Source organism: Panthera pardus, unplaced genomic scaffold (assembly GCF_024362965.1).
Source record: "Panthera pardus isolate Hobbes unplaced genomic scaffold, ASM2436296v1 HiC_scaffold_1, whole genome shotgun sequence".
NCBI lineage: Eukaryota > Metazoa > Chordata > Mammalia > Carnivora > Felidae > Panthera > Panthera pardus.
The window spans coordinates 77,088,762-77,101,496 of record NW_026526654.1 but is presented as its reverse complement, the minus strand read 5'-3'; the positions used below and the strand labels follow the sequence as shown (position 1 = coordinate 77,101,496).

Genomic DNA, 12,735 nt, shown 5'->3' with positions numbered 1-12,735 from the left:
ATAATTTGCAAATTTGGCAAAATTCTGAAGGGTTAAAATGCAAATATGTGCACAAAACAGCACAAAAATGTTTATAATACAACAATTTATATACAAATATTTTATGACTTAGTTTTTATTTATTGTATGTTTGGAAATAAAGTTAATCTTTATTAAATAAGTTGTTACATTCGTATCAAACAACAAAGGGTTTCAGTGTTATAAATTTGTTATTTTCTCTTGCTTTTGGAGTCATTGTTAATGTATCCATTGTAATCCATTATGTGGATGCATTATAATTTATTTTATAAGTAATCTAGTGCACTTTCATTATAATATTCATAGAATATTTATTGTATACTGATGTTACATAATATATCTTTCATTTATTTACAGGTAAAAATCATGCCCTGTATTCCTAGCAAATATTTCTTAAAAACATCAACTCTGAAATAAATGTGTTTTCAGCATTAGTAAAGGTACCAACAAAAGCTTTCCTCTCCTCTTTCTTTTCTTTCATCCTCTAATTTAACCTTTCTTTCAGTTTACTTTTTTTTTTTTTACTTTTTTCTAATGTTTATATTTATTTTTGCGACAGAGACAGAGCATGAGTGGGGGAGAGGCAGAGAAAGAGGGAGACACAGAATCTGAAGCAAGCTCCAGGATCTGTGCTGTCAGCACAGAGCCCGGCGTGGCGCCCGAACCCACGAACCGTTGAGACCATAACCTGAGCCGAAGTCGGGCGCGTAACCAACTGAGCCACCCAGGCGCCCCTATTCTATGAATTTTTTGATGGAGTCTTTAGGATTTTCTATATACAGTATGTCATCTGTGGATATTGACAGATTTACTTCTTCCTTTCCAATTTGGATGCCTTTTATGTCTTTTTCTTGCCTAATTATTCAGGCTAGGACTTCCCAATACTCTGATGAATAGTGATGAGAATGGGCATCTTTATCCTATTCCTGATCTTAGGAGGAAAGCTTTTAGCTTTTCACCATTGATGATGGTAGCTACAGGATTGTCATATATGGTCTCTATAATGTGGAAGCCTCTATACCCACTTTGTTGAGAGCTTTTATAACAAATGGATGTTAAATTTTGTCAGATGCTTTCCCTGCATCTATTGAGATGATCGTGTGATTTTCACCTTTCTTTTTGTTAAAGTGGTTTATCACATTGACTGATTTGCAGATGTGGAACCATCCTTGTATCCCTGAAATAAATTCCACTTGATCATGGTATATGATCCTTTTAATGTATTGTTGAATTTTATTTGCTAATGTTTTGTTGAGGGTTTTTGTATTTATGTTTGGTAGGAATATCAACCTATAATTTTCTTCTCTTGTTTGGTTTTAGTATCAGGGTAATGCTGGCCTCAGTAAAATGAGTTTGGAAGAGCTCCCTCCTCTTCTGTTTTTTGGAAGAGTTTGAGAAGGATTGTTGCTAATTCTTCTGTTAATGCTTGGTGAAGCCATCTGGTACTGGACTGTTGTTTGTTGGTAGTCTATTCAGATTATAGAGCTCTTCATAATTTAGTCTTGGTAGATTGTACATTATAAGAATTTGTCCTTTTCCTCCAGGCTGCCTAATTTGTTGGCATAATATTATTTGTAGTAGTCTATGATCCTTTGTCTTTCTGTGATATCAGTTGTAACAGCTCCTCTTTAGCATTTGTGATTTTATTTATTTGAGTACTCTCTCTTTTTTCCTTAATAAGACTAGCTAAAGGTTTGTCAATTTTCTTTACTTTTCAAAGAACCAGCTTTTAGTTTCATTGATTTTCTGTATAGTCTTTTCACTATTTTATTTATTTCTGCTCCAATCTTCATTATTTCTTTTTTTCTGCTAACCTGGGCTTTGTTTATTCTTCTTTTTCTATACCTTTTTTACAGCTTGAGGTATAAAGTTAGGTTGTTTATTTGAGACTTTTCTTCTTTCTTGAGGTAGGCATCTGGTCTAATGTAGCGTTTAAGGCTGATGTTTCCTTATCAATTTTCTGTCTGGATAATCTACCCATTGATGTAAGTGAGTATTAAAATCTCCTTCTGTGATTATCTTGCTATTTCTTCTTTAGGTATGTTAATATTTGCTTTTTATATTTAGATGTTACTATGTTGGATGCATGTTTACAAATGTCTATCCTTTTGTTGAATTGACCTCATGTAACTGCCATCTTTGTTTCTTATTACAGTCTTTATTATTTTTTGTATATATACATGTAGATATACGTGTGTGTGTGTGTGTGTGTGTGTGTGTGTGTGTGTGTGTGTGTGTATAAAGTATAGCTACTTCACCTTTCTTTTGGTATGGAATATCTTTTTCCATCCCTTCACTTTTATTCTCTGCATGTCCTGACATCTAAAGGTAGTCTCTAGCAGGCAGCAGATATGATTGGTCCTGTTTTTTGGATTTTGTTTGTTTGTTATTCAGTCCCTCTACATCTTTTGATTGGAGAGTTTAGTTTACACATGTCTGGTGCCCTGATTTTTATGGCTGCCTCCCAAGGGAAACCTCTTGACCACCTGATTCTGAAGGCCAGAGGAGATTGTGTTCTTGGTGTTATGGAACTGTAATAATCTGTGTCACCCAGGAAGGAGCCTATGCCTCAGTCTGGCATCCCAATTTTTACAATTTGCTGCTAGGGGGCAACTGTATATTGCCTGACTCTGGCAACTTACCCTTGTGAGTCTAACAGGGTTGTAACCAATGGGGACAAAGTTCTAAAACAGCTACCACCCACAGGGTACATCTAGAGGCAGCAGACCCAGGGACTCTGTCTTTCTAAGAAGGCTTATTAGCTAATCATCATGACTACGCCCTGAGGAGCAGGCTTCTAATTAAACATGCATCTGGGGGCTGACTATAATCATTTCCAGTCTCTGGTGCCCTAGTTTTTTGCAGTGCCACCCAGGGAAGCCCCTTGATCACCCAGCTCTTATGGATAGGGAACTTTCATTCCTGGGTCCCACAGGACTCTACCAGTCTGAGAGACAGTTCTTGGCGGGCTGCTACCCCGGGTACTACACAGACAGCAAACCGAGGCACACCCTCCAGTCTTTCTGTGAAGGAGACCTCTTGAGACCTTTTGGCTTACTTATCCTGGAGCTTGGCCTTCGGCATGTATCTAGTGGCCTATGGAGTTTATCCCAAGGAATGTAGGCTATGGATGCCACCTTGATGCTTTCCTTCTCCCTTGCTTCAGCATGCTAGTATCTCTCAGAAAAAAAAGCGTGTGTACTCGTCCCAGTCCCTGGTTTTTATAATTGCCACCCAGCAGATGCTGCCAGATAATCTGGCTCTCATGGCCAGTGGGGCTTACACTGTTGGTTCCAAAGGACCATATAGATTTTCATACTTTAAAGAGCTGCTGCCTGAGGGTCTATCATCTAATTAACCTGAATCTGGGTCCTCCTGTTAGGGATACTGGCAGATCTAAGCCCATGTCAACCACTGGGAGCTATTAAAATATAATAGGCTGCTTGGACAAGTGCTGAGGTTTGAGAGACTACAGAGAGCCAGGGCTCTTTGAGTGGAATGGCAAGATATCTCCTATAGGAGCCCACTCTTTCAAGCCTGGGAGAGGTGGTTGTTTCATCTAATGCATAGAAACCAAGACAGAGAGGCAAGCAAAATGAAAAAAAAAACAGAGGAATATGTTCCAAATGAAAGAAAAAGTTAAACCTCAGAAACAATGAAATATAGATAAGTTAATTTACCTGATAAAGAGTTAAAAATAATGGTTATAAAGATGCTCATTGAACTGGGAAGAAGAATGTGTGAAGACAGTAAGAACTTCAACAAAGAGATGGGAAAAATGAAGAAAAACCAATTAGAAGTTATACAGCTGAAAAAAAAAATAAGTGAAAAATTAGATTGGTTCAACAGATTAGATGAAGCAAAAGAAAAGTCAACTCAAAGAGAAAGTAATAGAACTAATAGAATCTGAACAGCAAAACATTAAAAAACAAAAACAAACAAAACAAAACAAAAACAGTGAACAGGGCACCTGGGTGGCTCAGTCAGTTAAGTGTGCGACTTTGGCTCAGGTCATAATCTCATGGTTTTTGAGTTCAAGCCCTGTGTTGCACTCTGTGCTGACAGCTCAGAGCCTGGAGCCTGCTTTGGATTCTGTCTCTCTCTCTCTCTCTGCCACTTCCCCACTTGTGCTGTCTCTATCTCTCATAAATAAGTAAAACTTAAAAAAAAATTAAAAGTGAAGATAGTTAAAAAAAGTGAAGATAGTTTGAGGTTCTTAGTGGACATCAAAACACACTAACATTTGCATTATAGGTATTCCAGAAGGAGAAGAGAGAACGAAATCTTATTTGAAGAAGTAATGGCTGGCTGAAAACTTCCCTAACCTGGGGAAGGAAAAATATATCTAGATGTATTAATTTTGAGATGTCTGTGGAAATCTTCTAAGTCTTTGGAAAGCTGAATCAAGGAAGGAGAGTAAAGATGACAGACTGACAAGTTTCTTAATCCTTACGGCCTACTTAAGATCTATGTTTTTCAAGTGAAACCCCTGCAATTCTGAAAGCAGAATTATTTTTTTCCAAGACAACATGGAAAGCTAGTAGGTTGTAGAGGCAGAATTGGAACTTTGATCGGTTTGATTGCATTACCATGATCTTTCAATTATGACATACTCCCTTCAGAAAGGAGGGAGAAATAACCAAAGCAGCTTAAGGGCTAGAAATATAAGGGGATATGGGTTGAGAAGTTGTTCTCTTAGGTTAAGAGATATTGGTCTGTAAATAGAGAGGCCAGAGCTAGGAAAGGTGGACAGAAGTTGAAGATGAAGGGTACCTGGATGGCTCAGTCGGTTAAGCATCCAACTCTTGATTTCACCTTATGTATTGAACTCAACAGTTCGTGGGATTGAGCCCTGCATGGAGCCCAACAGGGGTCAACAGAGAGCCTGCTTGGGATTCTCTCTCTCCTCTCTCTGCCTCTACCCTCCCCCCCCCCAACTTTGTCTCTCTCAAAATAAATAAAGAAGTTGAAGATGCATAAAGAGAATAACTGATAGATGGCTTGGCTCTATATTTTCTTTTGGGATATAGTGATGATGATGGTAATGATCATTAACAGTAAAATCAATAATGGCAGCAGCAAGGTACAAAAATTTATGGTAAGGTTACTCCATGCCAGGTGCTATTCATAAATTATGTTCTTTAGTCATCACAACAATATAATATATAATGTGTACTTTATAATGTATGTACTATCATTATGCCAATTTTACAGATAAAAGAATGAAGCTGAGAAAGCTTAAATGGTTCCTCAGATATCACAAAGCTAGTAAGGGGTAAATAAGTCTTCACTGAAAGGCAAACAGACTTAATTTCAAAGCCTGAACTCTTAATCATGTATAAGTTGCAAATGTGGCTTATCTGATAGATATTAACAGAATTACACTATATTTGGTTGTTTCTGTTTTTCTGCATCTGAAGACGTTCTTGGCATATATGTTGGCATTTATTATTAGTGCCAATGGTTGCCTCCGTAACACTATGGAAATGCATGATGTATTTTAATAGGAAAGTGGTGTTTTTTTTTCCTTTGAAAAGAAGAGTTAAAAGTACAGACACAAAGTAGGGAAAGGAAAAGGAAAATATATGTATATGAGTATAATTGATAATTTATTTACAATGTGCAAATTGGAATTGTGAACATCACTTAGAAGTAGGACTTCTGAAAGAGTGGAGTAAGGACATCCAAAGAACTGCTCCTCCAAAAAGCAAAGAGAACACTGGGAACAATTGTCAAAATCATCCGTTCCACTTCTCTGGAAAGTAATCGAAGGCTTGCACCAATTCAGAGAGTGCTAATTGAAGAAAAACTCCAAAATTTTTATGAGAATAGTGAGCTTTTTGGTGATTTATCTTGCCCTGTTGCCCTCCAGTTTTTGTCAGCTCTGTGATAGCCTTGAAAATCAGCATCCAGACAACTGTCGTAGCTCTGAAAACCAGCAGCCTAGTAGCACTGGAAGGAGGCTAGTTATGTTGGGAGTTTTCAGGAAGTCCCATCCTGGAGCACTATACTATCTGGCAGCTCCCTGGTAAAGCTCCGATGAGCTTGTCACTATTTAACCTGATTACAGCTTGCTCAATGAGAAAAGCCCTAGATATTTTTTGAAATAATCAGCAGCATTTTTTTTTTTGTAATATAGCAAGGGCTCAAGGTGGCAGTACTAGTTGGGAAAATAAGAACCTTACCAAAAAGCTTAAAAGGAAGTCCTGAAAATGAGATATTCTTACTCTGGGGCCTGTATTCAGGTCCAGGAAAGACCTGAGAAGGCCCCAGTCACTCACCTCTGGCTAACCTTGAAGGCTCTGTGCAAGCAAGAAATGAAGACCAAGGGAGAGTTTAAAATAGAATTGTTGGAAGCATGCCCTACCACACACCCAAAGCTTCTGGCAAAGAGCAGAAGACATACTGGTGCAAGATATTTAAGGCACTCTCTGTCTAATCATTACCAGATCACTAAGCTAACTGAACAGAAATATAGAATATAGATTTTATGAAATCTGTTCAGGCAAGTCAACAAACAGAACAGTGATCCCTATAGGAAGGGTCTTATTTTCAAGATTTCCACATTAAATTATTGAACATATTCAGTTTTCAACAAAAAATTTTTGAAACTTGTAAAGAAAAAGGAAAGCATGGCAAATACACAGGGGAAAAAAGCAGTCCATAGAATTGCCTTTGAGGAAGACTTGATGTTGGACTGATTAGACAAATCTTTTAAACCAGCCATTATACATATGCAATTAAAGGAACACTTTTCTAAAGAATTAGAAGTATGAAGGTGATGTCTCACCAAAGGAAGACATCAATAAATATTATAGGAAAGAAATAAATAGCAAATCTTAAGTTGTAAATTGTAATAACTAAAATAAGAATTCATTAGAGGGGTTCAGCAGAAGATTTAGGTTGGCAGAGGAAAGAATCAGCATACTTGAAGACAGGACAATTTCTGTTCTCTCACATTGAGGAACAGAATGAGGAGCAGAATGAAGAAAGGTTGGAGGGCCTCAGATACCTGTGAGACACCATCAAGTGAAGCAACATACAATTAATGGGAGTCTTAGAGGAGAGGGGAGGAGACAGAAATAGGAAGAAAAAAATTTAAAGAAATAATGGCCTGAAAATTTTCCAAATTTGATGAAAATCAGTAGTATGCACAAAGAGCTTAATGCACTCCAAGTAAGATAAACTCAAACAGATCGATACATCACTGTCAAAACATCAGTTAGAAGTATCTTCCTGGCTCCTGTTTCTTTGGAACTATAATTTTGCCTGTTATGGGTATATTCATTGGTAATATGGATTCTTAAAGTTGTATTCTTATATGATTAGTGTAACAAACCAAAAATTGAATCACATATAAAGAATTGCAAAAAATTACTTAATGCCTTGCAGTCTTTTTTTGTGTAAAATGAATAATAATGATTTTTAAATCTTTTTGTATATAGCTGGCCTTTTTCTTCCTTGGAGTTTAGGTTAATTTTTGCATAACTTGGCATTTCGGGATTTAATATGAACAAAATGTACAACGTAGTTATATGCAGTTTTTTATGTTTTATGTTAAATTACTCTAATGTGATTTAGTTTGCTTTGAGCAAACAATGTTAATATAATTTTTAGTGCTACACTAACAAGGAGCTGTGTCTTCCTTTCATGTTATTTCTCTTTTTTTAAGTTGATTTATTTTGGACAGAGAGTGTTAGCAGGGGAGGAGGGAAGGGAGAGAGAGAAAGGAAAGAGAGAGAATCCCAAGCAGGCTCTGTACTGTCAACAGAGAGTGTTAGCAGGGGAGGAGGGAAGGGAGAGAGAGAAAGGAAAGAGAGAGAGAGAGAATGAGAATCCCAAGCAGGCTCTGTACTGTCAGCCCAGGGCCGGGACATGGGGCTCAAACTCACAAAACAGATGATGACCTGAGTTGAAACCAAGAGTTGGACACTTAACTAAGTCACCCAGGTGCCTCTCATGTTGTTTCTTTATTTAAGTAGTTTGGAAAATAGCCATTTGAATAACTTAATAGGGAAGACATATTGAAACACTTTATAAATCGCTCTAAAATGAAATTTTTGGAGAAAAGAATGTGATAATTGAGGTCCCCATATTAGAAATCATGTCATTTGCTGAAGTTAACCCCATATGTTTCCTAAAATTCATTAGGTTCAATGGAAAACAATAAGTAAAAGAGGCATCTGGCATCCAACCACCCATTTCAGATAAGGTTAAGAACACTCAGGCCAATCATACTTCTTGTTTGGTGTACTAACGTGGCCTCTTGCTGCAGAGACTGATAAAGAATAATTGAAAAATTACAAGTCTACTGTCATTGATCTAACCGGCGGAGATGCAATCTTTTGTACTTTCTCTGTTGTTCATGCTTAACATCCTATTGAAGTCACTTGGGTTAAATCCTCAAAGTACTTTGGTTTCCCAGAGAAGCATTCTAGAAATGCATAAGCTGTCTAAGTAGAAGTTGATGTTATCAACTAAGAGCATGCTCTGTAAAAGATGTTAATGCATAATTGGAAATTAAAATAGGCTTTTTCACTACTAATCTGTTTTTTATTTGTACTTACTATTATAAAATTTTCCATTAGTGTTTATGCTACATAATTTGATGACAAAGTATGCTTTATACAGTTTATTTATTTTAATGGAATTCTTATTGAAATATCAAAATTACTGCTTCATTTTTAAACCATTAGTTTATCAGACACAGTAAAAAAATTATTACTGTGTAAATATTTTGGTGAGTCATTTGAAAACATTTAAATATTCAATTTTTTAAATGTTTACTTATCTTTAAGGGAGAGATCTCAAGTGGGGGAGGGGCAGAAAGAGAGGGTGACAGAGGATCTGAAGTGGGCTCCATGCTGACATCAGCAAGCTGGATGCAGGACTTGAACCCACAAACCCTGAGATCATGACCTGAGCTGAAGTTGGATGCTCAACTGACTGAGCCACCCAGGCACCTCTCAATATTCAGTTTTAGTAAACTTAACTGTGTTTTGTAATGGAGAGGTCAACATTTATATTTGAGTACCAAATATCTATTTAGTGAGTTATAGATTTTCATTGTTCCTTGAGAGTCAGTTCAACAGAAAGGCAAAAATTGCATAGTTGGTGGAAAAATCTTTTAAATGATATCTTGTAGACACTAAGTCTAAGACTTTATCTACTTACATATTTTGTTTGTAGCAAAATGCTTGTATTTCAAGTTCATATAACTTGAGAAGTTTACATTTTTGTGTAGCTCTTAATATAAAACACACCATAAATAAAGGTACTGAGACATCACATTATGATAAACTCAGACTCTAAGCTAAACCTATAAAGTAGGTAAATTCAAACTAAGAACTAGACTTGACTATCTGCCTTTTGAGAATTAAATTCTGGAAGAAGCTCATGCTGGTAACCATGCCACTGTGATTTATTGTTAATGTTAGAGTTCTTATTTTGTTTCTGCATTTACATTTTGTGTCCTGTTGCCATAGAGACTTCACTACTACTATTTAATTTTCTGATTTTTCTGCCACAATTGTTTTCACTGCCAAATATATAATCTATAGATGCAAATGTGAATTAAATAAATTCAGTAGTACATCTAATAGTAACTTCCTTAGCAGTTGTTTTCTCATTTTTTATTCCTAGGTTTTTTTCATGAAGTTTTAAAGTTTCAATTATCATTTTAGTTTGAGTAATCCCAAAATATATGGCTATATTTCTTTTTACCTAACGGATATAAATATTTCAGAGATTCTGTATTCAATTGATTTCAATATTTATTAAATTTCTGAACGAATTTGCTAATCCTTTGCTTCCTTCCTCACTTAGTGACATTCTCCATTCTTCTTTTTCTTAAACTAGGTATTCCAGAAGCATCTTTGTTCTCTCCCTTCTTTCTTATTCTCAATGCTATTATTCTGATTTAAGTCTTAATTTTCTGTCACAGAGTTTTATTAAAAAAAGATGCCAAACTCTAACCTTACTTCTTACCTTTTCCTTCTCCAGTGCTTTGCCAATAGTATTATTAAAATTATATTTCTTCTCAAAACTTTCATGTAGTTATCTTAAATTTTTAGTCTTGTAACAAAAAAGAGTAGGTCTACACTGTTTTTCATGTTGGTCATCCAGTTTTTGAATATTATTGTCATGTTCGACTGATTAATCTTTTCTTCTTTAAATTCGGACTCCTTTGACCAAACAAATAAACCTATTTAATAAATATGAGGGAAACTACAATAAAACACTGAAATGTGAGAGATGTACATTTTTAGGCAATTTAAATGAATATTATATATTAAGTTGAATAACATGAAGATGTTATATTTATAAAGTAATGCACATATCTAATACAATTTGAATAAAAAAGGCATTTTCTTTCTTTTGAAAACTTGACAAAATTATTCTGAAATCTGGAAAAATCAATAAATTCATCTCAGTAAATGTGGATGTCATGATATTAATCTACATTTAAGAAATTAGCAAAAGTAGAGTCTAAGAATTAAGCCCTGTTGCCAGAGAAATCCCTTCACATTGTATTTTATCCTTTAGCATGTTTTCTCATTGAACAAATTAGGATCCCACCCAAAAAGTAGTATCATCAAAACGTTTCTATGTGTTTTTACAAGAGACTTCACCAAAGATTTTGTGAGATGTCTTATTGAAATCAAAATAGCCTGTTCCCTGTCGGGCATTCTCCTGATTTTCTGTTCTTAAATAATCTTTCAAAACACAGAAACAAACAACCAAAACAACAAAACTCTAAGGGCAGTTTTATAGAATTTACAGATGTTCATTTTGAAGAGATCTTAGAAATAGTTAGTCTGCCCTTCTTATTTTACAATGAATAAACTTATAAATATAAGTCTGAGTAATACAAGTAGCCAACAATTTACTAAGTATCTACTTTATATGGGAACTACAAATAATTTACCTATGTATCTTATTTTCTTCTTCAACATGACTTTATTAAGACCTATTATTCCTATTATACCTAGATTATATCAATTTTTCAAGGTCACCATGTAGAATTTAATAACATTTTATTATATGTGGAACTCCATTATATTAACATTTGCATAATGACATTTGATAGGCATTTAATATTTTAAAGATGGGTTTCTATTTTAATTGGTAATATCATATATGTATTTCACACCTGTATATATTTTATCTGCTGTAGTTTTCATAAATTGAAATTTATATTTATTCACAAAAAATGAATATGAGTATTCCAAAATAATTGTTCTTAAAGGCACATATAGGCTAAATTCTTGAGGAGCATTATTTTCTTACTAAAGTATTTATCCTTTTGAAATTATTATTTGGCATACTTTTTGCTATTGACTTCAGAATTTTGGTATAATATGTGTGTGATTTTAAATATAATTTAAAAATAATATCTTCAATTGGTTTAAATATTCCAGTTAGATATTATATTATTGGTTATTGAAGTGCAAAAAGGTATACAATGACTTCATATTTTTAAAGATAACATTAGGGAAGTATAAGAATGTCTCGTCTCGTTGGTAGCTAACACTGAAAGGCTGGAGGGGAATTTCATATCATTTATAAGCTGCTATAAGAAATTGTTGTGGGTACTATTTCTCTGTGCTTTTAAAGAAATCAATTTTGAAATGCCAAGTGGCTTATAAAAGAAACAGGGTTCTGCTATGCTTCTTGAACAAAATGACAGGTGTACATGGATGATATGTTTTAATCCAGTAGTTGTTATGCACCTCCATTTAGCAGATTTTTTGTCTCTCACAGGCTTTATATTCTTTATTCTAATATGTGAGAATATTTTATTAAATATGCTGGATTTTCGCTTGTGAAGCTTTTTGTTTAAGCCAGTTTCTTTTATTACAGAAACACCTGCTACATTTCCAGACACTATAAAGGAAAAAGAAACACCAACCCCTGGTGAAGATATTCAGCTAGAAAGTTCTATTCCACATACAGATTCGGGAATCGGAGAGGAGCAAGTGGCTAGCATCCTGAATGGGGCAGAATTAGAGCCCGGCACAGGCCCTGATGCCATGAGTGAGCTGTTATCCACTTTGTCATCAGAAGTGAAAAAATCACAGGAAAGCTTAACGGAGAACCCCGGTGAACTGTTGAAACCTGCACCATCCATATCTAGCATTAGTCAAACCAAAGGCATCAATGTCAAGGAAATACTGAAAAGTCTTGTGGCTGCCCCAGTCGAAATTGCAGAATGTGGCCCTGAACCTATCCCATATCCAGATCCAGCATTGAAGAGAGAAGCGCAAGCTATTCTTCCCATGCAGTTTCATTCCTTTGACAGGTAGGTACTTAACTGATTATTCACAGGATTCTAAATAAGGAAGGAATTCTAAATAAGGACTTTATTAATTGAAAACTATTAGGACGATCTTGAAAACCTTATATTTAGTAATGTAAATTCTGACTGTAAAGAATATCAAAGCGATAGGCCAACCAGATTGACCTCATACATAGTAAGGCATTTAATAATACATCTCTAAAAAGGAGTTTTAATATGATATGCAGGACAGCGCATTAAATTACAAATAGGGAGGGGTGGCTGGGTGGCTCACTGGGTTAAACATCCGACTTTGGCTCAGGTCATGGGTTCACGCCCCATGTCCAGCTCTATGCTGACAGCTAGGGGCCTGGAGCCTGCTTCTGATTGATTCTGTGTCTCCCTGTCTCTCTCTGCCCCTCCCCTGCTCACACTCTGTC

At 35.5% G+C, this 12,735-nt stretch overlaps 1 protein-coding gene across 9 annotated transcripts in view; it reads left to right on the top strand.

Moving 5' to 3' along the window:
• NBEA (neurobeachin) overlaps positions 1–12,735 on the top strand; it is a 678,493-nt gene that overhangs the window by 238,367 nt on the left and 427,391 nt on the right. For all 9 annotated transcript variants that reach the window (XM_053900309.1, XM_053900303.1, XM_053900292.1 and 6 more), the window contains one exon: positions 11,881–12,319. In XM_053900309.1, coding sequence (XP_053756284.1) covers positions 11,881–12,319 — 439 coding nt within the window. The remainder of the gene's footprint in view (positions 1–11,880; positions 12,320–12,735) is intronic.